This window comes from Callorhinus ursinus, unplaced genomic scaffold, assembly GCF_003265705.2.
Source record: "Callorhinus ursinus isolate GAN/ISIS: 27379988/994484 unplaced genomic scaffold, GSC_fseal_2.0 scaffold1, whole genome shotgun sequence".
Lineage (NCBI taxonomy): Eukaryota > Metazoa > Chordata > Mammalia > Carnivora > Otariidae > Callorhinus > Callorhinus ursinus.
In genome coordinates this window covers 108,688,233-108,715,048 of record NW_027397063.1, presented here as the reverse complement: position 1 = coordinate 108,715,048, position 26,816 = coordinate 108,688,233, and the positions used below count along the sequence as shown (strand labels likewise).

Genomic DNA, 26,816 nt, shown 5'->3' with positions numbered 1-26,816 from the left:
GGAATTGAACAACATTGCTATGTTAACATTCTTTTTATTCCTCTCAACTTAAAAGAGCAAGATGTTTTGGCCTTTACATCTCTGAAAATGAAAAGAAAAAGAATTGATGTTGAGCTCTGTCAGATGCTAGCAATAAATAATATTTATCCATGAAAACTTAAGCTAAATGATAAAAAGCCCAATCTCACCAAGAAATACATTTCAATAAAGTATTACTTTTCATAATTATTCAAAATTATAATATATATAGGTTGACCAGCTGTATACTAATAATAGTTGTAATGATAAAAAAAAAAAAACTTACCTGGATTGACTTAACATTTAGAACATTATGACCACAAGATATGCAGTCAATATTAATACACACATATCTTTTTTTGTGGCAGCAAAGAATGATAACCAGTAAGACTTTTATGCTGAAAACCATACTACGTAAGAGTAGAATTCTGTAGGTCTGGGTTTCTCAGTAGCAAACCACTATTGACATTTTGGGCTGATTAATTTTTGTTGTTGAGGGTTGCTTTGTGCAATGTAGGATGTTCTGCAATATCCCTGGCCTCCTCCCACTAGAAACCCAGTATCCCCTACTCCTAGCTAGGACACCAAAAATGTGTCCAGATATGGTCAAATGTTCCCGGAGAGGGAGGCAATAGTCCCTGAAAACCACTACTGTAAAGGGTAGAACAGCAATACAATATAATACTTAGACATTCAAAGTGTTAGTTCACTTTTGAAAAATGGATGATGGGTATCAAAATACTATATTTAATTCCGTGGTACACATGTAAAAGACTGTTAATGTAAAATAACATTTTATGATGCACTAGAAATTACATTATTTGCCATTATTTAAACTTATGGGGAAGAGCTTTGGATGTGAGTTTATAATCCATTAGCCAAAAGCATCCTGTAATTTATAGGACAGGTGGGTAAGGTACTTTAACATTCACTTTACTGATCTTTCTCCAAACCCTAATACATTACTTAGAACACTGTGAGTTTCTCTTAAAGCTGTAAGCCTTTTTAAAAATATATTTAAAAATGTATTAAATTCTTGAACACTATCTTTCTTGATAAAAGCCTGGAAAACTTAACTGAAAATATCAGGGCTTTTAAACAAATGCAAAACATTTAGGGACAAAGCAAATATTTTTCAAAATTCAACTTGTATAGACTAGTAACATCCTTTCTTCAGATGATGCCTTAGAAATCCAAGGATTTGGAGACAGAATCATTTTAGAACTCCAAAGATCTTTTCCATACATAGAAGCAATACCTCTTAAATCCTGTTACTAGTTACCTAAATAGTCTCTAACTATGCTCCAATTCTCTCAGCTTAATCAGTTTACCATCACGAATGCTAATGGGATCATTCATTCTAGCTATAAATATAAAAATGTATGTAGTGCTGTTATTGTTTTAAAGCACTTCCACATAAATTATCTAGTATTAATCAAACACATCTACAGGACAGGTAAGAAGATACTAGGGATAGGCAATTTTAGTAATGACTTGCCGAGTTTACAATTCAGCAGTAGCAGCAGCAGCAGAGTTGACATCTCCAGACTAATCACACCAAACGCTTTTCTTAGAAAATCCTCATTTGATATTTTGCTCATAACTTCACATTGTATGGAGTTTGGGGATGCTTGAAGCCAAGTTAAATAAAATTACTGCAAAGGTGGCAGAAAGTCCTTAGCTGTAGCAGCCAAATTTCTTAATCACTTTATAAAGACTCTGAAGACTAAATCTTCCAATTTGTCTGTATTCAATGTAGTATCACTTAAAAATCACCTCTATGTTGAATATACTTAATTGTCGAAAGGTTTTTTTAAAGTTTGAATTCTTATATCAGGAAGGACAAAATATTAACTCAACAGTACTTCTCAAGAGGATGACTGTGCTTTTTACAATCAAGTAACTGTTAAGAATATAGAGAAGCGATGTCTCTCATTAAGCCCCTGTAGAGTTGACCTATTCATGCCAGTTACTAGTGTCTTCTAAAAATCATTGTTCAATCGCTAAAGTTAACTGAGTTAGGACTCTGATTTTTAATACCATATCAGGAACCACCTTCTCAGAACAAGTACTCCTCATTTTAACTATTCGAGCGCTAAGACTAAAAAAAGATTATATGCTCTCTGCTACTGCTAGAGTCCGGGTCACCTAAAACTTATACCAAAACAAGGCGCTATAGTTCAGCATTTCCGAGTTATTTTTGCAGTCGTGGCGTGAATCTAAGCCAACGTGCCTGTGTGGAGCGCCAGACAGCCCCGGGTCCCCATGGCTACCGCCACAGCAACGCCTCGTGGCCCGCGGGGCAGGCCTTAGTCCCGCGGCCGCCGCGAGGCGAAGTTGGGGGTGGGTGGGCCTGGAAACACCAGCCCGCTCCTCACGGACCGCACCGGGAAATTCACTTCTCCGAGCAGAAGCAAACGGCTTCAGGGCCGCGCTGTGAAAACAGGCGGGGAGCAGGGCAAACCCGCCGCTTGCTCATCCCCGCTTCTTCGCAGCGGCTAGGACAGAACTCCCAGCTACACCAGGCCGCGTCGGTTCTCTCATGACACTTTCCATTTAGCTTCGTTTTTTCCGTACCCGCTCAGGAAATTTAAGATGCCTCCACAGCTAATAACAGACGCCAAAGATGCAGTCCCCAGCCCGTCCGCCAACAACTCACGCCTTTCCCACGTTTTCACCGCAGGCCCGCCCCTGGCCTAAAGGAGCGCGGGCGCTGGGAGACGCGAACTCCCGCCAGGCGTGCCCCGCCTCGCCCCGCCCCCAGGCGCGCGCCCCACCCGGGTGAGGAGCGAGTAGCACGTTGCCCCGCCCCCCTCCTGCCCTGGCGAGAGCAGTCCGGGATGAAGGAACGGCAATTCCGCAATTCATTTATTTCCCCCGCCCCTTACAAGACCGTTTCCATGATAGCAAAAGAGAGGCCCCAGTAAAACTCAATAATCATAAAAGATTAACTGTTAACCAAAAGTCATTTCACTACCAGATCTCGCCTGCTTACGCCTTCCCCAAGAGCTTGGAGCTCCGCCCCCGCCACCCCCGCGGGCTCGCGCTTACGCTTTCCGGGCGGCGCGCGACGCGCTCGCTCCGCCCCGCGAGCCCCGCCCCCTGGCCCCTCTCCCTCTCTCTGGAGAGCCAGCGCGTACGAATCGGGGCGTGAGGCGTCAGGGACACGCGGGCACCTCATCCTTCCCACCTTCCTACACTGTTGGTACTTTTCGGTGTGAGACATTCGAGCTTCTCTTCCCCTTCCGTGAGTCCCTCTTTCTCTCTCCTCAGAGACCCCGTTCGCCCCACAGGCGGTCGCCGCAGCTCTCGCGCCCCCAGCGAGCAGTACGCGTGCGCGCGCGCGCGGCCGCGCGGCCGTCGGATCCCCGCGCTTCCCCCCCGCCCCTCCCGCTCCTCTATAACTTGGTTGGCGTGTAGGAGGCGCCGCCGGAGTCGGAGGGCGGGGAGCTCGGAGGAGGGAGCTCGAGAGTTGTGGAGACTAGTGACTGGGAGAAGTCGCAGCCTGCCTTGGTCGGCTCCTTCCCTCTCCCCGTCTTTCTCTCTTACACACCTACTCCGCCTCCCGCCCCAGCCCGCGACCTCGCTCCTTCTCTCGCCCGGGGGCCCCTGCCGGTCGCTCTCCGGGTTTCGGCGCGGCGGGGGCGCCCACGGGGTGCCCTCGCCCTCTGGGTGCGTGTGGACGGGAGGCGGGCGGGATGTGGCGCCTGGTGCCCCCGAAGCTGGGCCGCCTGTCCCGCTCGCTGAAGCTGGCGGCGCTGGGCAGCCTGTTGGTGCTGATGGTGCTGCACTCGCCGTCGCTGCTCGCCTCCTGGCAGCGCAACGAGCTGGCCGACCGGCGCTTCCTGCAGCTCAATAAGTGCCCGGCGTGCTTCGGCACGAGCTGGTGCCGCCGCTTCCTCAACGGACAGGTGGTGTTCGAGGCGTGGGGCCGCTTGCGCCTGCTGGACTTCCTCAACGTGAAGAACGTCTACTTCGCGCAGTACGGTGAGCCCCGCGAGGGCGGCCGCCGCCGAGTGGTGCTCAAGCGCCTCGGCTCGCAGCGCGAGCTGGCGCAGCTCGACCAGAGCATCTGCAAACGGGCCACCGGCCGACCTCGCTGCGACCTGCTCCAGGCCATGCCCCGCACCGAGTTCGCGCGCCTCAACGGCGACGTGCGGCTGCTCACGCCCGAGGCGGTGGAAGGCTGGTCGGACCTGGTGCACTGCCCCTCGCAGCGCCTGCTCGATCGCCTGGTGCGCCGCTATGCCGAGACCAAGGACTCGGGCAGCTTCCTGCTGCGCAACCTCAAGGACTCGGAGCGCATGCAACTGCTGCTGACCCTGGCCTTCAACCCCGAGCCGCTGGTGCTACAGGTAGGCGCGGAGCCCGGGAGGGGGGCGTCCTGCCGGGAAGGGCCGCGCGAGGTAACCGGAGTCGGGGAAGTGGCTCCGCCGGCGCTCGTTGCCCCGTTTGCACCCGGCCCAGCTGGGCCAGCTCGCGGGCGTGGGAGGGGGGCGGCACTGGGGGACCCTTGGGCGCTGTGTCGGATTGCGGAGGGCGACCCGGCTGGTAGAGAGTCTGTTCTTGGCACCTAGACACGGACGCATATCCGATTTGACTGCGGATCCTTTAACACCAGAGGGAGCGCGTCTTGTACGTTCCCAAAATGTCTCTCCAGTGAGTTTCCTTGGGCTCTTTTCCCTGCCTTTCTGCTTTTATCCACCGGCGTTTGCACTTCGACAGCGCGGTCTGTTCACGAGCCCTTGGACCTTTCTTAGTTCTTAAGTGTTTCTATACCGCGTTTGCTGTCCCCTTTGGTGCTCTTCGTGCCTGGCCTAACTTCGGCCCCAAAGTCTTTGTTTTATTCTTTAGCTCACTTACTTGGCGGATCATTGGGGCAGCTAATTTGGGGACAAGCTGGGGAATTGAGACTGTGGTCAGATTAATCCATTGAGCCCTGCTTTGAGTAGCATTAGGAAGAGGAAAAAGTAAGGAAGGCATCGTTGGACTTGGGGCTGGGAGGATTTGAGGCCAACACGGACATTTTCATCCTGATTCTGTTACCTGCTGTTATTTATCTAGTAATTTGGCTGCAGGAAGATGAAATATTAGGCCAGGGTGAGAAATAGGGGAAGGAGATTCTTATCTCTCTCGTCTAGTTGATTTATTGGCTCTCTCGTGACTTTATTTGGAAAACAAACACACCTTTTAGGGGAGTAGGTTGGCATCTTTTTAGTGGTGACCGCAAAAAAAGAAAACCCAAAAAACTGTTGACCTTTGGAGTAGTTACTGAGTTTCTGCACATTCCCGCCCGGCTTTAGTGTGGTGTCCTGGGATAGTGGTTACAACTTTGCGCTTGTGACCCTTCCTCTAATTGCAGGAAAGTTACCTTGCTCCTTTGCCATAATTGCAGGAAAGTTACCTTGCTCCTTTGCCATACAGTTTTGCTGTTTATCAGATACGGGGGCGGGGGGGAGGATGACTTAATAACTTAACTTTGGTATACTTCATGCTCTTTCTGTGCTGCTGAGAATGTTACTAGTGGGGGGTGTGGTTGTACAGGATTCTTGGTGTGTGTGTTTTTTTAATCTGAAGTGCATGAATAGGAATGTACGGTATTTATTTACATTGCTTTCTTTTCTCAAGTTCTCCGCTGCCCAATTTAGCTAAGAGTAACCAGCTTCCTTTGATTAATTCAGCCAAATAATTTTAACACGAAATAAATACTTTGCCTCAAAACTTTAGTGTGGGTCTTAGTAAATTTTAAGCTGTCATAGGATGTACCTAACAGGTTACATTTAAAGTAGAGATTGTATATTAAGCACTGCTCTCTTTAACAGTGAATGGTATATAAGATTGGTTAAACTTCTCTCTAAGAAATTATTTTATTAAGTAGTTTCAATAAAACTAGTCAGCCTCTAAAGCTTAAGTCCGTATTTGTGATACACATTTGACTTGAAACTTTTTTTTTCCATTTAAACTATCTTTTATCTTTGAGAAATAGATGTTTATATTAGGGAGGTTGGTCCCTGTAGAAAACTTTAGCAGTGTATTTGCAGATAATCTGTCAAATTCTCTGGGACCCAAAAATTTAGTAAGGAGCTATCTGAGTAGTAGTACACATTTTCTGCACTTGTAATAGTGCATGCCTATTGAAAGGTTTTTATCAGGTAATTCTGAGTATTGGTATATTAGAAACAACTAGGACTGATATTTTAAGAACATTATATATCCAGTTCTTTATAAAGATATCTTGGCATTTGATTTGCACTAAGGAAAATCTGCTTTATTTGGGAAGCTTTTATATTAAATTTTTGAAGTTTGGAGTTGTCTTGACATTTTCAGTTTACTTTCTAGTTGAGATGGGCACATGTGCTTGTACCTTCTTTCTGATTAACTCTTCCCTCAGACTTTGTTTTCATCTTTAGTGATAAACAACTTTTTTAAAAAAAATCAGTTATATTCTTGTAATTTAAACTTAGCGACGCCGTTGTTCTGAGTGGGTGATGGATAAGAGTTTGTTTTTAGTATGTGAGGAAATATATGTTAACATGGTTAATTTTGGCTTTTGTATTTTGCATTTGATATTTAGGCAACCTGGTTCTATAGCTAGTAAATGCTGTGTGAAATGTAAATTTGGGGTCTTTAATACCATATTCGTGTGTTTAATTTTTTACCTGATGAACAAGCAAGTTGAATAAGATTTATTTTTAAATAAATTTTCATAGAGCTGCTTTCTTTATAAAACGACTTCATCTGTGGGAAAAATTAGTGAGTTAAGTATGAACAATGCAATTGAGGTTTGATGGTGGAGTAAAACCACTAAAGTGAAAGGAAATCTTAAAATTCTGTGATCAGGTACAAAGACTGTTACTAAGTCAAATCATATTGTTTGTTATTTCTGCTAACTAGACAAATGAATACAAGTTTAGTATTGATGTGGGTTTCTGTAAAACTAATAGCTATGTATGGTAGTATGCGGTATTAATGATAGAAAACCTCACTCAAATTTGGCTATTTGTGCATTTTGGTTCATGTACCTTAAAAAATATTTTTAAAGATCCAAGCATGTATTTTACAGCTTAAAGAGGAACTCAGCATTTTTTTTTCCAGGAGAGGGAGCTACTTCTTGAATTTTTGGACAGTTAGTGACAAATTAGATTTTTCTTATATTGTCCAAAAATTACCTTGGGGGAAAAAAAGTCTTTTGAACTGACTTCATCAAACTATTCTTAACAAAAGTTCCAGTGTGATAAACATACTTCCAAAATAAATATTTAAAAATCTCCTTTGATGGGCGCCTGGGTGGCTCAGTTGGTTAAGCGACTGCCTTCGGCTCAGGTCATGATCCTGGAGTCCCGGGATCAAGTCCCACATCGGGCTCCCTGCTCAGCAGGGAGTCTGCTTCTCCCTCTGACCCTATCCCCTCTCATATGCTCTCTCTCTCTCTCATTCTCTCTCTCAAATAAATAAATAAAATCTTAAAAAAAAAATCTCCTTTGATAGGTACTAAAGAAAGAACTGAAAATGTATATAAATTTTGCCCATTATTAAACTTGCATCTTCTGATTTTAAGAAACAATAACAAATTAAATTTTCTGTTATGCCTTGAAAGAAGACATGGAAGGTACCAAGTGTATGTAAGACTTATTATACACCCACTTTATCTGTGTAAGGCTATATAGATTTGTAATATAGACTTAGCCGGTATGAAATGGTATGAAAGTACGAATCTCTTCCCATTGTTGCATAGTTTTACTAGCTTACAGCAGCTTATCTAGTTCAAAGGAAAGTTGTTTGGCCGTAGAATTATCTTCTAAAAATTATAAACATCAAGAAACAAGATAATGCTAGAACCTTTATCTTCTACACTGATACTTTTTTTTTTCTTCACAGTTTTACTTCACCAAGAAGTAGTTTTAATTATAAGTATGCCATAATCCTATGAAGAAAACTGGAGAGAGGGACTTTGTCGATTTTTTATTGTGCAATAGTATTCTCGGAATTTTGGAAAATCAAGGTGAAGTGTTTTGACAAGATGTCAAGATTATTGGTAAATTTTCTACCAATATTTGTAGTTACCTCTTCTTGAATTTTAGAAGTTGTGACTGTTTTAGAGAAAAGTACTGTCTGGATTTCCTGAAGCCCAAACCATCTCTGACTTGATGACCTAGAGATAATGATGATGGTCTTATTTATAGAAACAAAGAAAGCTCTTGTTTGTTTAAGATGGAGAAATTGGGAATTTGTTTCACTACATTTGTAGGACTTTGTCTTAAATTTTCTGGATCACGGTTTTAATAGGAGTTCCTTAATTTTTACAGTACTTAACTGTCATTTACGCTATAGATTTTTAGCTTTTATTTCAATTTTTGTAAATGACAAAGTGCATGCAAAATGCATTATATAGTGCCAAATCCCTGTTAGGCACTCAGTAAGTGTTAGAAGTTAAATAAGGTAAAAGTAACTTTAACTGTCTAGTGGTTAATCAGCTGTTTTGAAGCTTGTTTGGAATATGGATCACCTTAAAATAGTTATGATTCAGACTGTGAGCCATACCTTTAGTTATATTGATTTAGTCCATCCCTATATCACATGATGAATTTTTACAGAAAATGTTGAGTGAATGTTGTTTTGTCCTTAAAGATACTTCCTAAAGGAGAAGATATTTTTAAGGTGCACGGCCCAAGATACGGCTTTTGAAGTAAACAAAAGATTATGGCCATTTAGCTGTCTTTGGACAAGTTGACAAACGTTTTTATGGGACTTATCTATAAAATGAGACTATTAGATTAGGTCCTTTCCTTTTTAGCCCCAATATCCTTTGAGTCTCAAATCCTTGATTTGAGAAATTATTTTTTTCTACTTCTTTTCTGAGTTTGACTTTAACTGGTGGGTTTAAACTTCTAAAAGGGGGTTGGGGGTTTTGGTACTTGGTCCCTGCTAGAAGGTATGGGAAGGAGGCCAGGATAGATAACCCCATTTTCAAGCTTGTATTCCTCCCAAATTTTTACACACACTAAATCAGATGAAAACAAAACGAAAAAACCAGAGAATGCCTTTAAAGGAAAGAAATACGGAGCTCAGTGTGGCCAAGTATCTTGTGGGGCAATAACATTTTGAAAGAATGTTCCAGACTTTGTCTCAGGGAGTTTCTTTGCAAGCAACAGCTTAGGGAGCCACCTCCTTCTGTCCCACTGGATGCTACTGTGATAACTGCATTCCCAGATTTTCAGAGATAGTTCTGAGTAGGTAGTTCTAAGTAAAGCACTTTTTATCTAATTCATAACCTTAAATCTAGAGGTTTTGGTGTTTTTCTTTTTTCTTTCTTTTAAATCAGAGGTTTTATGGACACTTGAATGTACTTCATGAAAAACCAAACATAATAAAATAATTCTGTGTACCTCATTCACATCCAGAGACTTTTATTTTGGAAAGATTATAGAAACAGGCAATCACCCTTAGGATAGCACCACTTCCAGATCAGTGGAGCAAAATAATTTTGCCCCACTGGCCTGTTTTCTGGATTTATTCATATCTTCTCACCATTATTAATTCTGAAGTCCCTTCTGTACTTTGTCTAATCTACAAACTATTTTCCTTTGTATTTCCACCACATAGATCAGTACATATTCCTCACACATGTTGGTAGGGAATAGAAGGCTTACTTTTTGGGGATTTGTTTCCTAGACATGAGTAGTCAGTTTCTCAGGATCATCGGACTGGCTTTTATTTTCTGTTTTTCTGGTTTCTGGTTTCTGGCCTACTTCCTGTATTTCAATCATTGCTGTTAACCTCACAGAATAGCTGACATTTTTTTTCTGTCTTCACATTTCGTTCATTATGCATATATTGAACTTAGGCCCTGCATTTTCCCTACACGTACAATGAACTTTAGTAAATAATTTTAAATTATTAGTGTAAGATGTGGATAGTTATTCATCCTGTTCATAGACCCTGAAAGGTTTTAAATTATGTAATCAAACCTTTAATCCAATTTGTATGTCTTTATTAAAGTAGATTCTTGATAGGAAGTTATCTGAAATATCTGGAAGCTGTTTGAACTTGTAGCCCTGGATTTAGAATCAGAAGAATTGGACTTTGTTCATTTGGTAAATAGTCTGTTTTAAGGCAATTGGATTCAAAGGATCTGTCTAGGCAGCAAGTAGTGTACTGTGCAGGAGGTGGGTATATAAATGAATAATTACAATCAGTGTAGCCTAATAAATTCTATAAAAAAAATACCTGCACTCTGTCAAATGACTCATTTAAGGAGAGACATGAGTATATCTTTATAGTTGTGGATACCAGGGAAGATTTTATAGGCAAATTGAGTTCTGAAGGATAAATGGGATTTTGCCCAGGGATGGGGCCAGGGGGGCCAGGCAGAGTGGTGGGGGCAGTATTGAGATAGCATTCTATACTAACTCAAAATTGTTGAATGGTCACTTAATGTTTTAGAGCCTTAGTTTCTTAATAGGAATTATAGTAGTTACCTATAACAAGATTGTTTTAAAAAGTAAAGGAGATAGGGTTATTCGGATAATATACACAAAATGTCTTTAATTGTAGGGTTTTTTTTACAATATGTTATTCGCAAATCAACTTATTTCATTTTTAGATAGTTGTAGTTGAAGAGTTCTTTAGTACATTATGTTGACATCTATCTTAGAAATATATACATTTTACTCTTCTATGACAGACCTTCAAATGTTAACTTATTTACATATATACACACCATAAATACCTATGTAGTTGCTGCTGCAGGCTATAGGTTTTTTGAATAGTCATTAAAAGGAGGGTTAGGGATTTGTCTCATATGAAGTACCTTGTAGAAAGAATATTGTAGGAAATAGAGTTTAGATAAAGATTCAGTAATACAAAGCAAATGATTCAATATTTCTCTAAGTTATTATAGTTCAGTAGTTCTAATTAGTACAGTAACAAGTGATCATTTAAAAAAAGGGTTAGGTCTGGTCTAATTTCTTAGACTGAGACACAATCTTAAAAGATCATCTGAGGTATGAAGCTTCAGGGTCATCTTCATATTTTGCCTTTCTAGTGCACATTTGGAGTTTTAACTGAAGGGAAAAGATCTGGCAAGAATTGTGTGGCATTGCTCAGTAGTTCCAGGAACTGATCTATATACCCTTAGGATACAGTGAAGATGGCAGGCCAGGACACAGTTTGTGCAGCCTTTGTGTTCTGGGACACTAGGTGTGGCTGGCAAACAAAAAACAAGATAATTTCAGACTTTGCATACTATAAAAATAAGAAAGCAGACTCCTGTGATGAATTGGATTGGGGATAAACTACTCTTAATGGATGGTCGGGAAGAGTCACATTTCAGCTGAGGTGTAAATGATGAGAGATATGGCCAATGGTGCAAAGATCTGAGGGCAGAATGTTTTTGGACAAGAGATATGGCAAATCCAGAGGAGTAGGGAGCATGGGAGTAGGGAAGCCTGATAGAATATAAGGTCATAGAGGTGGACAAGGATCATATCCTATACAGCTTTGTAACCGTGCTTAATGAGTTTAGGATTTTTTTTTTCAGGGCGGTGTGAAAAATAGAAATGTTTTTAGTAGGGCTTGATTTGGGAGAATGGATTTTAAGGGGTAAGAGAGAAATCTGAAAAGCTTTTGCACAAGATTGTGAGAGAGAATGGTGGTTTGGATTTAGATGGTTGCGATAAAGGTTATAAAAAGTAGACAGAGCCAATATATTTTGGAAAAATAGTTGACAAGACTTGCTGATGGGCAAAGATATGATGGAAAGGGAAAAATAAAGGATATCTCCTGGGATTTTAGTCTGAGCAACTACTAAATAATTCCTTATTATGATGTGGAAGCCCAGAAAAGGAATGGCTTTGGGGTAGGGGAACCAAGGGTTTTGTTTTGTCTATAGTGAATTTAAGGTGGCAACAGGAATACAAATCTAAAACTAGGCATCAGGTTTAACATAGAGAGATACTCTGCTACTTAGAGGATAGTTTAGTCTTTTTCGGAAGGGTGATGTTAATTCAGTTTATGTTTTAAAGGAACCAGGGGAGGAAGTTAGTACTTACTATTCTACTTATCAGACTTTAAAGAAATTAAGTCTTGAGTAAAGAAAGCAAAGTAGCATTCTTGGGTTATTGGGTCCAAAAGAAGCTTATTATATTATATCCTTTTTCTTTGAAATTTTGTCTTATTGGAAGCAAATGTTTGAGGATGGTGTTTGTAGATATGTATTTCAACTTAGAAATGTGGATCACACTTGGCTGATGTGACTGTAGGTAAGAAAGCATCAGTTGAGACAAGTAAATTTGTGCATATTTAAAACTTGTGGCCAAGTGATTTTTTTGGGGGGGGTGCATTTCTTAAACTATTCTAAAAGATTATTAATTTCTATCAAACTTATGTAGATTTTTTTGTTGATGCATTTTGACATTAGTTTCCAATTTTAGAAACAGCTATTGGACATGATATTCAGTGAAATACCATAACCTTGTTATTTTCAAGGCATTGCTTAATACTGTTGGAATTCTAGGTGGGTGGAAAATGGCATTCAGAAAATCATTTAATGAAATAAATGGAACATATCCTGTAACTTGAAAAATCTTGAGATTATTAAGATTCTACACTATTTGCAATGGATTTTGGCCACTATTTAGCAGTATAAATTAAGAAGCTAAAGTCTTAAAAGAAATTTTAGCAAAAATTAGGTAACCATTAAATCATCCCAGTAATTTTACTATATTCCCCCTCCAGACAGTTCACAAAACTGTGAACACATTAGTCTGTCACCAGTACAGTTGACTAATCTCTGTGAACAGCTGTTATAACATGCGTTACTACAGTGGGATTCTGTTGAGATTTGGGCTTTTAAAAATAATTTGAAACTTAAGTTGAACTTTTTAAGCATTTTCTATTCTTTTGATAACATTAACTTTCAATAAGTATTCTCAAGTTTAAATTAGTGTGTGCTCAGAAATGCCAGTTCTGTAGAAAACCTACAACCAGATTTTAGAGTGTATGTTTTGATTATTAATAGTTTTTTTTTAAGTCAGCTTCTTTTTATTTAGGAATTTCCTCCTTTAAAAAATAAGTGTTATAATACATCTTTTTAGGTGAGCTACAAAGTTATGTTCCTTTTAATGGAATGTTGTGAGGTAGTAAATGACCATAAAATATTTTATTTCTTGTGTTAAAGGAAGTATTATCTTTTATTTTTTTAAAAGATTTACTTATTTATTTTAGAGAGAGAGAGAAAGAGCACGTGAGAGGGCAGGAGTGAGCATGGAGTGGGGAGGCAGAGGGAGAGAGAGAGTCCTAAGCAAACTCTTGAGCTGAGTGGGAAGCCTAACATGGGGCTGGGGCTGGATCTTAAAACCCTAAGATCACAACCTGAGCCAAAACCCAAGAGTTGGACACTTAATCCACTATGCCCCCAGGCATCCCAGTCTTTTAAATTTAGTATGCAAACCCTATTTTTGGTGATGTAAGGAGGAAAAAAAAAAAAGAATAGGTCACAAGTTCTAGAGTTGACCTTATCTAAATCTGTCAGTTTTATTTGTACATTGTATGTCTTTTTAAAATGTGTTCTGACATAATAGAATAAAATGACCTTGTTAATCTGGTAGGACAGTGGTTATTGATGAAAGGATATTACGATATTGTAAAAGCTTGTGTTTTTTTTTTTTTTTAAAGAATAACATATATCACAGGGTATTTAATTCCAATATGTACAATGTTTCTGAATGTTAAGGCTTTTTTTTTTTTTTTGTTGGTTTTTTTTTTTTTTTTTTCCCCCAAAGCATGTAGACCATGTTGAGTTTGTGTTTTATTCTGTAAGTCCAAGCATGATCTGGTCCCTACCTCCCTTTACAGGTTCTATTACCTCAAGCCATTTCCTCCTCATTCATTTTTGTGAAGCTGCTTTGGCCTTTTCTTCAATACTGAGAAGACTGTTTCTAACTCTACTATGGCCTGGAACATTTTTACTGCCCCCTCCCCAGTCTGTCTAATACTATACTCATCTTTTTGATCTCAGCCTAAGTAACACTTCCTTAGAGAGGCTGCACTTTACCACACAATCTCTCTTTCTCAGCATACTCTACTTCATAATTTGTAACAAATTATGTAATTTATAATTTATGTCTATTTAATAATCATTCTCCCAACTCAGGTTGAAAAAACTTCCTGAGAATAGGGACTGTTTTTTTTCACAACTATTTGCTTAGCATTTCATGATGGTGTTAGGCTAGATCTAGAATTTTTTAATATAAAATTTATATTCTCTTCATTGCACAGTGACTCTCTCACTCTCTAACTCCAGCTGCTTACAGTAGTCAGTGAAATGTGGGTTAACCTACAGTCTCTTATCTGCAATTCCAAATTTAAAAACCTGTAGAATATAGGGTTTGTCAAATTTAAAAAAATATGAAAACACGAGATTTATGTGCTTTATTCCACTTAGGATGTATAAGCTTACATTATTTTTACAGCATACTATGTCCCAGATTCTCCGTAATATGAGAATGCAATATATGCAAAACTTGGAAACTTCTGAAACAGGAAGATATTGGATTGAGGGGTTGTACTAGCCAGACTTTACCGTTTTATCTGTGTGACTTTAGGCAGATCACTTAAACTGCGCTAGTAAGATTGAACTGGATTTACAACTCATGTAGTTCCAACTCTAGAATTCTTAGATTTCACATCCCCGTTATAAATCACATAAACTATCGTGTTGGTTTTGATCAATAAATAGATGATAGATTACTTCAGCACTTAGGATTTTGTGGTGCTTAACTATTATAAATAAAAAGCAAATTACAATGCTGAGTTTATGTGTATACATGTTATCAAGTTTTAATTTTTTTTGTATTTTTAGTGCTTGTGGATGCCCTATACATTTTTCATAGTATTAAGCCTTCTCAAAAGTTAAACCAAAGTTTGGTTGCTAATTTATATATTTCACTGTAAATTAGAAACTACTAGAGGACAGTGATGATGCTTTTCTAATTTGGTGGTTCTTGACTATATTTGGAAGGTGTTCATTATTTGTAGATGACTTTCAGTAAGTGTTATGAAAATAAGCATAACTCTTGATGAATATCTGGACTTCTTAATGGATTTAAATAGGAAGTAAAAAATGTTTTGGTAAGCAATTCTTTATAAAGTAGTATAAATCTGCAAAGTACATTTCATACTCTTTCCTTTGGTTCTTGAATTGTCTTGATGAATATATATGGTGGTACAAATATTATTCCAGTTTTACAGAGAAAAAGACTAAAGCTCTAAGAAGTTTTCACTTTGCCATAGTCACAGCTCATGAGATGCGGAGTGATTTCAAGTCCATTATTTACTTGTATATTCTATTGTCTTTTAAATATACAAATTTTATAAAATGTTATATACCATAAAAATATAAAATATTTAAATTTTCTAATCTTTAATATCAAGCGTATACATTTTATGTCACCTTCATTTCATTTTCTCTTAAAATGAAAGATGACCTTAGTGATTTTGTTTACTTATTTTTGAAACTTTGACTTTAAGATACTGTCAATGCCTGTAATATTATTCGTAGTAGTATTTGAGTTTTATGGTATCCAAGAGATAGCTTGCAATTTTCTGTTACCAAAAAAAAGAGAGATAAAGAGACATAGTGATTTATCTTAGGTTTCATATTCAAAATACTTTTTATTTTTTAAATTAACTGAAGGCATTTAATATTTTTAAAAATCTTATCAGTTAACCATGTTTCTCTTAATACTTAAATTTCCATATTTAATTTTTACATTATTAAGAATAGTCATAGAAGTGTTCTTTGGGTGCTTACCAATGTAATTTTTTTTAATAACAGTAATGGAAAGGAAATACATAATTTTATAACTGTTTTGTACCTTTGTACAATTTTAAACTAATAATTTAGTTTTAAAATTTGACCAGTTACACTTCAATGTATATTCAACCTGATGTAAAGCCCTTAACAAATAATTGCAGTGCCTCTGGTCAAGTTAGAATTTAAACCATGCCACATTTAAAGACTCCATCCTTCAAATGAAAAGTATTTGTACATATTTTTTCAATTGTAAATAACTCATTAAAATACACACATTTTATGTCCAGTTACTTTAAACTGTGTGCCTGTTGTTCTAGGAAATTTGAAAATCTGATCTTAAGATTTGTTTTAAAATAAACTGTGAATCTCAGCAATAAACTTCTTATCCTAGCTACTGTGGGGTTTTTTGTTTTTGTTTTTGTTTTTTTGTTTGTTTGTTTTTGCCCTGTTGGAGTTTGGTAATCAGAAAGTAAGAAGTTGTGGTTTCTCATTGCTTGATATATTTAGCAAATCCACACTGTAACATCTTAAAATTTTGTCTTTCAAACTCTGCTTGACCATGATAATTTGGTTCTAAGCCAGAATTGTTTTAAATAAAAATTATGTTTTGGCTTCCTTTGGGCATTTTCTTTGTGCCATAGTGTGTTCAATAGAATTGTTTTCTCATTAAGGAAATCTGACTGTTAAAAATTCCTGTCATTTGAGCTAGTGGTGTGGATTCATTTATTAAAGTTCTTCCAAAAGATTAGGTAGCAAGCTATATGAAAGAATTGTAGTGCTCTTCTTAAAATGAGGCATAACAGGATTTCAGTTAACATTGTCAGAAATCACTGTATAAATATAAAATTGCTGTGTGACATTTGTTCATATATTTTATCCTCTTCTATGAGGGACTTGGGTAATGAAGGGTATATTTGACTGTCATTTGCCAGTTGGAAAGGCTCCAAAAAACAAGGAGGCATTTGTACATGTGCAGATGTTGGCAGGGTTCCCTTTTCTCCTGTTGTCAAAGACCATTTTATTTTCACAAAGATATGTTTGTATCTGTTCTACAGTATGGCATGTGAATAATATACCAATAATGTATGGAGGAATTTTTTGTTTTACTTTTTGTGGGACAAAACTATATAATCTCATATATTACCAATTTTTAATGCTTTCCCTTTTTTTCTTTTAATGTCATAGACTTTATACATGAATACTTCTGGGAAACAGTTAAATCTTTTGTAATTATTTGTGTAAATTTTCAAGGTTGAGGTATTTTAAAATTGGGAGAAAAAGTTGAAAATAAGATGCTTAGCAAACATTTTTTTGCCGTTCACATTGGACATGAGCTGTCTCACTTTTCCCAGTACCCAAAAGAAATAAAAAATTCTCAGGTATAAGATGAAAAATGTGCTTCCCTCTTCCTTCTTGCTAAAGAATCAGATGCTGCATTTGAATTAAAAATGAATCAATTCATTTACTATATTTAAAGATTCATACTATTATATCTAAATTTTTAATTTACATAATTAGTGTTTTATCACAAAACTGCAGATATTAAAATTTAAAAGAAAGTTACACATACAAAGAAACAAGTACAGTTTCTGTGCATTAATAATTATAGTTGAAAGGAAGCACAAATGAAAATAGGTGATTATGGATCAAGTTTAGTTCTAAGAACATTTTGTTTTAAAGTTGATAAACATTAAGGATATTACTGAATTTTTTCAATTTTATGAATGTTCAGGGTAAACTTAATATTACTTATTATCATAAGCAGTCCAAGAAAAAGAGCCTCATCTCTAGCTCTTTAAATGTGTGTAGATTGGGGTGCCTGGGTGGCTCAGTTGGTTAGGCATCTACCTTTGGCTCAGATCATGATCCCAGGGTTCTGGGATGAGCCCTGCCTCGGGCTCTCCGCTCAACGGCAGGTCTGCTTTTCCCTCTCCCTCTGTGATCTCTCTTTCACTCTCTCTCAAATAAAATCTTAAAAAAAAAAGTATGTAGATTGTTCAATTTTAGCAGTAGAAGTAATCTGTATTTATATTCTGCAGTGTTTTGCTCTGTTTCCCCTACAGTGTTTATGTGAATATCATCTTATAATTTTTCCCCCCATTTTAAGGAAAAGTGCTAGGCTTCCTCTATACTTCCTCTGGTCATGTTATCTTCCAAGAAGTTGTTTAAAACATTACTTCCCATCCTTTTGCACCACAATGCTCATTTTAGCACTGGAAAGTATCTTAGATAAAGCCTGACATTTAAGTTTAAAGTGAGATGTTTATCAACATGAAAGACTTTTGTTTTAGGATGTTAATTTTCCCAGTGGTTATAAAATCCATAAGGAAACCTTGCTAAGATTAGGAGAATAAATAATTTTAAGGTTGAGCTAAAGGTGAACAGAAATACAGTGGCAGTAGAAAGGGAAACAAGACTGACTTGGGACCAGAGGTACTTGGCGTGCAGGTTGCATCAATAGGATATCAGATTGTTCTTTACTAACCTTTGGGTGTAGGTTAAGAAACACTTATATAAATCTCTCTCTAAATTGTACCCCCACCTGCTTGTAGACTAGGTAGGGTCTCTATTAAATGCTCTCTTAGGACCCACACCACTTCCTAGTAACTAACATTTATACACAAAATTATTTGCTTAATATCTGTCTTCTCTTCTAAAATTTTTATTTTAGTGACTGTTTAGTTCACTTTAATTGCCAACAAGTACAGTGCATGGTTGCCTGGTAGATACTTGCTGGCTAATAGGCCTGCAGTGCTGTTCATTCAAAAGAAAAGATGGTTGACTGTACTTACACCAAGTCAAAAAGATACAGGAAAATGTAAATACTTCCAGATTTGGTAATAAGGACGGTGCCTTATGTTTGTTGATCAGTTTGGTTCTGAAATTTATAAACAGGATTTATTCTGTTTTAGCTTTATAATGTAAAGTCACAAATTTAAATTTTTTTCAGGTCCATAGTAATGGTATGAATTAGAAAAGAAATCACATTTATCTCTCTCCAACTCCTGAATATAACAAGAAATCCAAGTGCATGCCTAGTAATAATCTCTGCTGAGAGGATCTGGGGGTAGACCTAGAATATTTTCATCAGAATTTCTTATAATATTAAGATAATTCTTTTGTAGAGTTTTCCATCTGATGAAGGTTGGCCATTTGCAAAATATCTTGGAGCTTGTGGAAGAATGGTGGCTGTAAGTTATGTTGGAGAAGAACTGTGGAGTTACTTTAATGCACCATGGGAGAAACGAGTTGACCTCGCTTGGCAATTAATGGAAATAGCAGAGCAGCTTACAAACAATGACTTTGAATTTGCACTCTACCTCCTGGACGTCAGTTTTGACAATTTTGCAGTTGGTCCTAGAGATGGGAAGGTAATCATTGTGGATGCTGAAAATGTTTTGGTTGCTGACAAAAGGTTAATTAGACAAAGTAAGTATATAACTTACATTTGCTTCTTGTACACATTTTTTTTAATGTCAAAGTTTGCATTTATATGAAACAAACCCTTAATTTCCTTCTTAGATGGAAGCCTTGCCTCTTTGTTTTATTTGACCAGTATCAGTAAACGCAAGCCAGTTTATTATACTTGTACTCTTAATCAGTTTCTCCATATTTAGTAAAATATCCTTTGGATTCAAACGGACGCAGATATACTGTGTGTGTGTGTGTGTGTGTGTGTGTGTATGTACACATGTCTTTTTATTACAGTCTGCTACATTCTGTGGTTTAGGAGTGTAATGTAGAATTAAGTTTTTATGTAGTTACAGCCTATCAGAGAAACTGTTCTGCTCTCATGGAGGTCTTATTTTTCTGTGGGATCACTTATACAGTGATGTTCTGTGTTCTTTGGGGTCCCTATGGTGATTTTCATTTTCTTTTAACCATTTAGATGATTTCTAGCACTGCAGATCCCTAACTTTGATTTGACATTATTACATTTTATCCAAAATTTTGCTCTCCATTTATTTGTGAGCTTGTCATAGGGGTAAGTGGACAGACTGTCTGAAGTGTTTTGAAAATTAAACGCCACAGGAATTTTAAAATGTCAGGGACAAAGCCTGCAACTCTATAACTAATCTACTTAATAAAAGAAACTGAAAGGTGGTTGTTCTATGGTGACGGTCTTATATTTTTAATCCCCTCTTCTCCTGTCATATGAGGATCTTTTGATGAACTCGGACCAAAAATGTGTGGCACCTGGGGAATGCAGTGAAAGTAACAGCAATTTATTAGGTTGACACTTAGGTTTTGCATGATCTTGATCCTTGATTTTTCTCAGTACTTGTTCTGATTCCATACTCACCAAACTACTTTCTTATTTCTTGACTTGCCACGTAGATCCTCCCACAGGGAATAGACACCCTGCTGGAGTGCACTCCACTTATTTCTTCCTACATTTGTTAATGTTGCAGCAGCTTACACCATCCTTTTCTTTTTTAAAGTGTACAGTTCAGTGGTTTTTAGTATACTCACAAAGTTGTGCAACTTGCCTAAACTTTTAAAATTTCTTATAATTTTTTTATGCAGACATTCTTGGAATTCATGTCACAGTTTTATATACCAACTAATTCCTAATCTTGGATGAATACCATCACACAAGTATATTCATACAGTGAGCATTGCCCCAGTGATACTTTAGCTGTGACCAGTTCTTTTCAAATGTCTCATGGTAGCGTTGGTTAAATATCTACTTTGCAAAACACCGTTTTTATTTATTCACACTCTATTCTGAACTCTTCCTAGTAAATGATCTTTATTTTCTCCTTCACAGGGAAACTGAGGTTTTGCTGTGGCAACTTCCTCAGTGTCCTTCCCTTTATTATCTAAACTAGTAAAAACAATACACATTCATCTTTCTATTTCGGACAGAGTAGATCCTTCTCGGAGAACTTTTTGCATTAGTTATCTTCAACTTCCCACTCTCTCCTTAGAATCCAGTTTCTCTTCCCTCCCCATAAACAAGTATGTCCTAAGACCTTTTCTGCTTTCCCATGCTTTTCAGCTGTTGTTCGAAGTATTGCTTACTCTGCCTTTTTCTACTCCCTCAGCCTCCATTCATTCCTCCACCCATTAGAACCTGACTGAGATTTCTGCATTACCCTTAGCTACCACCTAATTGCAAAATTTATGAAGTGACTGATTAGTAACAACTTCCTGAAATTCTTCCATCCTTTGGTTTCCTTCTATTCACTTAGTTTCTTTCTTAAAACATAAATCTGATCTTATCACTTCCTTGCTTAAAGTTTTTAATGAGTTCCCATTATTCTTTAAGTAAAATTCAAACTCTTGTTTACATAATATCAATACCACAAAAATAGTCAATCTTACTAGAAATGAACAGAGAACCTGAAGAAACATTTATCCAAAGAAGACATACAAATGGCCAACAGGCACATGAAAAGATGTTCAGCATCACTAATCATCAGGGAAATGCAGATCAAAACCAGAGTGAGGTAATACTTCACACTAGTCAGAATGGCTAGTATCAAAAAGACAAGTAACAGGTGTTGCCAAGGATGTGGAGAAAAGGGTACCATCATGCACAGCTGGTGGGAATGTGAATTGGTGCAGCCACTGTGGAAAATAGTATGGAGGTTCCTCAAAAAATTATAAAATTAGAACTACCGTATGATCTAGTAATTCCACTATTGTGTATAAAAACAAAACCATTAATTTGAAAAGATATATGCACCCCTATGTTTGATGTAGCATTATTTACAATAGCCAAGATAGGGAAGCAACACAAGGTGAATGGCTAAAAGAGGAAGTGATGTGTATATTTGTGTGTATATATTTAATATACATATACACAGTGGAAGTTTAGCCGTAAAAAAGGATGAGCTCTTGCCATTTGCAACAACATGGGTGGACCTGGAAGGGATTATGCTAAATGAAGTAAGTCAGGAAGAAAAAGACAAATACCATGATTTCACTTATGTGGAATATAAAAAAAAACAAAGGAAAAAACAAACAAAAGCCAGACTCTTAAATACAGAGAACAAATTGATGGGTTGCCAGAGGGGAGATGGGCAAAATAGATAAAGGGGATTAAGAGATACAGTTATTTTTACAGTTATTATAGTTATTTAACAATTTGCAGTTATTAAATAAATTGGAAAGATGAAAAGTATAGCCTGGGGAGTATAGTCAATAATGTAATAATGTATGGTGACAGTTGGTGACCACATATCATGGTGAGCAATGAATAATGTATAGAATTGTCAAATCAATATGTTGTGTATCTGAAACTAACAATGTATGTTAATTATACTTCAATTTAAAAAAAAGCTTTGGTGAACCAATTTTTTAAAATTTTATAACATTTTTTATTTTTTTATTTTTTTTTAAGATTTTATTTATTTATTTGACAGAGACACAGAGAGAGTGGGAACACAAGCAGGGGGAGTGGGAGAGGGAGAAGCAGGCTTCCCACTGAGCAGGGAACTTGATGTGGGGCTCGATCCCAGGACCCTGGGATCATGACCTGAGCCGAAGGTAGAGACTTAACCTACTGAGCCACCCAGGCACCCCAGTTTTGTAACATATTTGAATGTGAATGTTTCAAGCAAAAGTAGACTGAGTAATGTTCTCTGTGTACAAAAGAAACATTAAAGAGAAAGAAAGGAAAAAAAAAAACCTTCTTAATCAGGGCCCAATCTGCTTCAATTTTAATATCCCTCTGTCTATTGCCCTTGATGCTTCAGCTACAGTGTCCTTTTGTTTCTTGAATGAACCTTTTTGCTTCTGGGCTTTTCCATATGCTTTTTCTTCTGCCTAAAATGCCTCATCTGTCTTCTATACACAGCTAGCTACTTGTCCTTTGAACGGTAACTTAAATGTTACATTTGACCACTATATCTAATGCTAGGGAAGGTTGTTTCTTTCATAAACCTTTCTACTGTTAAAAACGTTTGTTTCCTTTGTAGCATTTCCCACTATTTATGATAATGTTTATTTATTTAATGTCTATTTCTCATACTTGATAGTAAGCCAGTGAGGGCAGGAACCATCTATTATTTATTTTGTTTACCAGTATATACCCTTCCCTGTCCTAGAGTAGGCATTCAAATAATTATTTGCTGAATGAATGAGCTTTTTTGACTAACCACTCCTCTACCAACCCCTTAAGTTCCAAGGTTCCATCCTGTCTTTGTTTCTTTCCTTTGCTTTCAACATGCTTTCCAATATAATTCAGCTCTTCTCTTGGTTCCATCAAGCACTTGTATTTTGACGTGTTCTAAATATGTGTACTGTACCTCTGACTTCAAAGTCGTAAGTTTCAAGTGTGTTTCTAGTTGCATGTGATATGCCCACCTGAATACCTTGTAGTTACTTTATGTTTACTCTAAATTTATTTATGAAATGTTAACAGTATTATGTAAATAATATCTACCTTGTCATCCAATTAGAACCTTAAACTTTATTCAAAACTAAACTCCTGTGTTTCTACATTTTGGCTTTTTTTTCTGGACCATTAGTTACTATCATCATCTTAGTCCCTCCAGTCTTCAGTCCAGTTAACTTTCTATAAAACAAATCATGTTTCTGACCACACAAGGTTCAACCTATTTCTCTAGCCTCATTTGTACCTTCTCCCCAGGTAGCTGTCTCACACTTTAGCCTCCATGAACTTATTGTCTCCTGAATCAGCTGGAACAAGCCCTTAAGTCCATACCTTTGCACATACTTGTACTGGGCCTAGCATACTATTTTCCCACATTTCTTTTTACACTTGCCTATTACTTAAGACCTAAATCAGAAATTGTATGCAGCTTTCTACAGCCCCAGGAAGAAGTGCTGCTTCCTCTGTACTGTTGTAGCATTGAGTCTTCTATATGGCACTTTCTCTGTGTGTTGGAAAGTTTCCATCTAGACTGAACCCTTGAGTGGTTAGAGACCTTGTCTGATCTTTCGGCCTGGCATTGGTATATATTTTTTTATATATAAATTAAATTTATTAATTTATATATAATGTATTAAAATTTCAATGTTTAAAATTATAATACAGTTTTAGGAACCAATACTACTGTGTTAATTAGTAAAATGTTATATTTTGGGAGGGAATGAGAACTCTTTTAAAATGTATTTTTGTCTTTCTGCTTCCCTCCTTTTTACAGATAAACCTGAAAATTGGGATGTATGGTATGAAAGCAAATTTGATGACTGTGATAAGGAGGCTTGCTTATCATTTTCAAAAGAAATTCTTTGTGCTCGTGCGACTGTGGACCACAATTACTATGCTGTTTGTCAGAACCTCTTATCCAGACATGCCACCTGGCGTGGCACTTCTGGAGGACTTCTTCATGACCCACCAAGTGAAATTGCCAAAGACGGCCGACTAGAGGCCTTGCTGGACGAGTGTGCCAACCCAAAGAAGCGCTATGGCAGATTCCAGGCTGCAAAAGAACTGCGTGAATACCTAGCACAATTAAGTAACAATGTGAGGTAGTCTATGGTGAATTTTTCTTTTCTCCATTTAAATAGCACTGACTAAAACTAAACCACCAAAAACTATCTGGAAAAATGAAATTTGGAAGTAATACATTCAGAAGATAACTTGCACTGATAAATCTTATGTTAACATCAAAATAAGACATTACTTCAAAAATCTTGTGACGCTTCTGCAAATAAGTTTGTTCTTACACTTTGGAGACTTGAGCTATCATCATTGACTGCTTTGCTCCCCCGAATGCCTGAGTGAATTTATGAATATTGTGAAGCTATTGGAAATGAGTCTGATAGTTACATTGGCTTGTGTATCAAAGGGTACTTGGTATTTGACTTAGTTTGCATTACTATCATGATTTTGTGAATCTCTTGCATTTACTTTGAATGTCAAGTTAGATTGGCCTGTTTTATAGGCCATTTTTTCCTTCTGATGTATAGGTGTTTTTTTCCACTCATTTTTATGTTTTTTTTTTAATTAAATTTTACACATTCAGGTTATTCTAGGTGTTTATTTAAATTTGAACTAGTTTTTGTTCAGTGCTATGCGGTACACATTTACTGTTAGGGCAAGGTTCCCAGGTTTACTGTATTTTCAGAGAGCTGAATATTTTATCATGTAAATACTTTTCTCCCCACTTTCTGTGGTTTCACCATTGCATGAAATCATTCAGTTATTTAACAGTTACATCCCTCTCTGCCTATAATTATAAGTGTACACTAAACACAAAATTTGGCATATGTTGCAGAATGTCATCTTGTCCTTTTAAAGGCTTTAAGAAGAGTATACAAGCATTCTACACCTTTATGTTAATGTTGATTGAGGAAAAAAAAAAACACAGTATTTTTTAAATGCTAACTAGTCCAAGATAGTAATGCATATGCCAAAGAAATGTTAGATCTGGTGTCATGGTTAGATTTCAAAATTGGTCACCTACGTATTCTTATTACCACACTTCCAGTACTCTAACTCGTGTCATTATTACGTTCAGATCTTCCTGGTTATTTTATGTTGCAAAGGTAAGCTGCTTCCAGGCATATGTGACTTAAGGATATCCTACCTTATATTCTTTGGTAGTTTTGGAGTTAAAATTAACATGGTATAGTCATCATTTGAGTTTAATTGGGCATCATAACTTTTTATTTATTGATGGACTAGTCATTTTTATTGAAAAGCATAGTTTAGCCAGTCTGCCCAACTTGGTCTTCATAACCCCATTGTCAAGCATCAAAACATCAAATTTAAGTATGTGGATAAAAATTAACAAACGTGTGAAATTTGTGGGCTATTTTTAAAAGTCACAATATTTAAATTGACTATCACTAATATAGATGATACTTTTTGTTTTTAATTATCGCTTTAGCATATGGCAAAGTTTGGTGGAGTGCGCAGTATTTAGTTCTAGACTGACCTTTTTCTAAATCAGAAAGTGATTAAAATATGCACAACCAAAGCCAGGTTTTTCTTTTCTTTTTCTTTCATTCAGCAACTATTTATTGAGCATCAACTCTGTGCCAGGCACATTACTAGCTGCTACACACTGTCTAAACGTGACATATGGTTAAATAACTTTACAATGATTATCAAATACTTTAATGTAGGTATTAAGATGAGATAGCATTGAGTTAGGATGGTACATTCATGTTATTTTACTGTTGTGATAGAAATTCTCCTTGTACCATCTATAACTGGGTTGCTACAAAAAAGCATGATGAAATCAATAATGTTAACCCCAGTATAAAAACTGGGAGGAGAAGGGTAAGGTCTCTCCATTATAAAATAGATTGCATTATATTAATTTTTATACATCCATATATTACAGATATCAATTAGCCCTCAAAGAAACATTTAAGTGCTAGAAATTTTATTAAGCTTTTTACAACTTCGGAAAACTTTTGATGGGTGTAGGTAAAATTATTTGTTGAACATTCACCCCTTAGAACTTCAAATTAAATACACATTTTCAAAACAGCACCTTTTATATTTGATAAGTGTTCATTACAAACTTTAGAATGCCAGTCACAGAGGGTTGTCTTTGTGTGGCTTAGCAAACATCTATCTTACTTTGGAAAAGTGATTGTGATTGCAGACCAGGAAGTGAGAAAAACACTGCAAGCAGTGATTGCTACTGGAGGTAGTTGTTACAACTACCATTTCCCCCGTGAGATTATGTGGAATTTCTTTTATCTTTGGAAAAAGTTGAGAAGATAGTAAAAGAATTAGGAATTTTAAATTACAGGGAAAAATATGTATGTGAAAAGCAATAAATATTTTGTTCACTTTGCTATCAAGATATTCACTATCAGATATTTATTATACAGCAGCAATTTATATTTTTAATCATTGCCCATTAAGAGACACAGTAAATATTTTTGAATCAGACATTTGGGGTTTGTATGTGCATTAAAATTGTCTTTTGTACTGTAAGTTACTGTTTAATTTGAATATTTTATCAGAACTGTCTCCCTGTGCCTTTATAATATAAAGTTGTTTCTACAACTTTTAATGATCTTAATAAAGAATACTTTAAGAATCACA

General features: G+C 37.0%; 1 protein-coding gene across 3 annotated transcripts; it reads left to right on the top strand.

The window, feature by feature from the left end:
* The first annotated feature begins 3,133 nt into the window (after nt 1–3,133).
* On the top strand, nt 3,134–26,816 carry DIPK2A (divergent protein kinase domain 2A). 3 transcript variants are annotated; one of them, XM_073898960.1, is made up of 3 exons: nt 3,134–3,265; nt 18,958–19,261; nt 23,950–26,816. In XM_073898960.1, exons 2-3 carry the CDS (start codon nt 19,015–19,017, stop codon nt 24,279–24,281), a joined length of 579 nt encoding a protein of 192 aa, XP_073755061.1. In that variant the 5' UTR covers nt 3,134–3,265; nt 18,958–19,014; the 3' UTR covers nt 24,282–26,816. The 3 variants fall into 3 exon arrangements, with proteins under 3 accessions (XP_073755061.1, XP_025736806.1, XP_073755069.1); XM_025881021.2 differs by lacking the exon at nt 3,134–3,265 and adding an exon at nt 3,322–4,373; XM_073898968.1 differs by lacking the exon at nt 3,134–3,265 and adding an exon at nt 4,657–4,677.

Excerpts from the sequence above, each read along its gene's own strand:
- DIPK2A (XM_025881021.2), top strand. The coding sequence starts at position 3,717 with ATGTGGCGCCTGGTGCCCCCGAAGCTGGGCCGCCTGTCCCGCTCGCTG. Across the intron at positions 4,374-18,957 it reads CCGAGCCGCTGGTGCTACAG|AGTTTTCCATCTGATGAAGG; the intron begins GTAGGCGCGGAG and ends ATTCTTTTGTAG. Across the intron at positions 19,262-23,949 it reads CAAAAGGTTAATTAGACAAA|ATAAACCTGAAAATTGGGAT; the intron begins GTAAGTATATAA and ends TCCTTTTTACAG.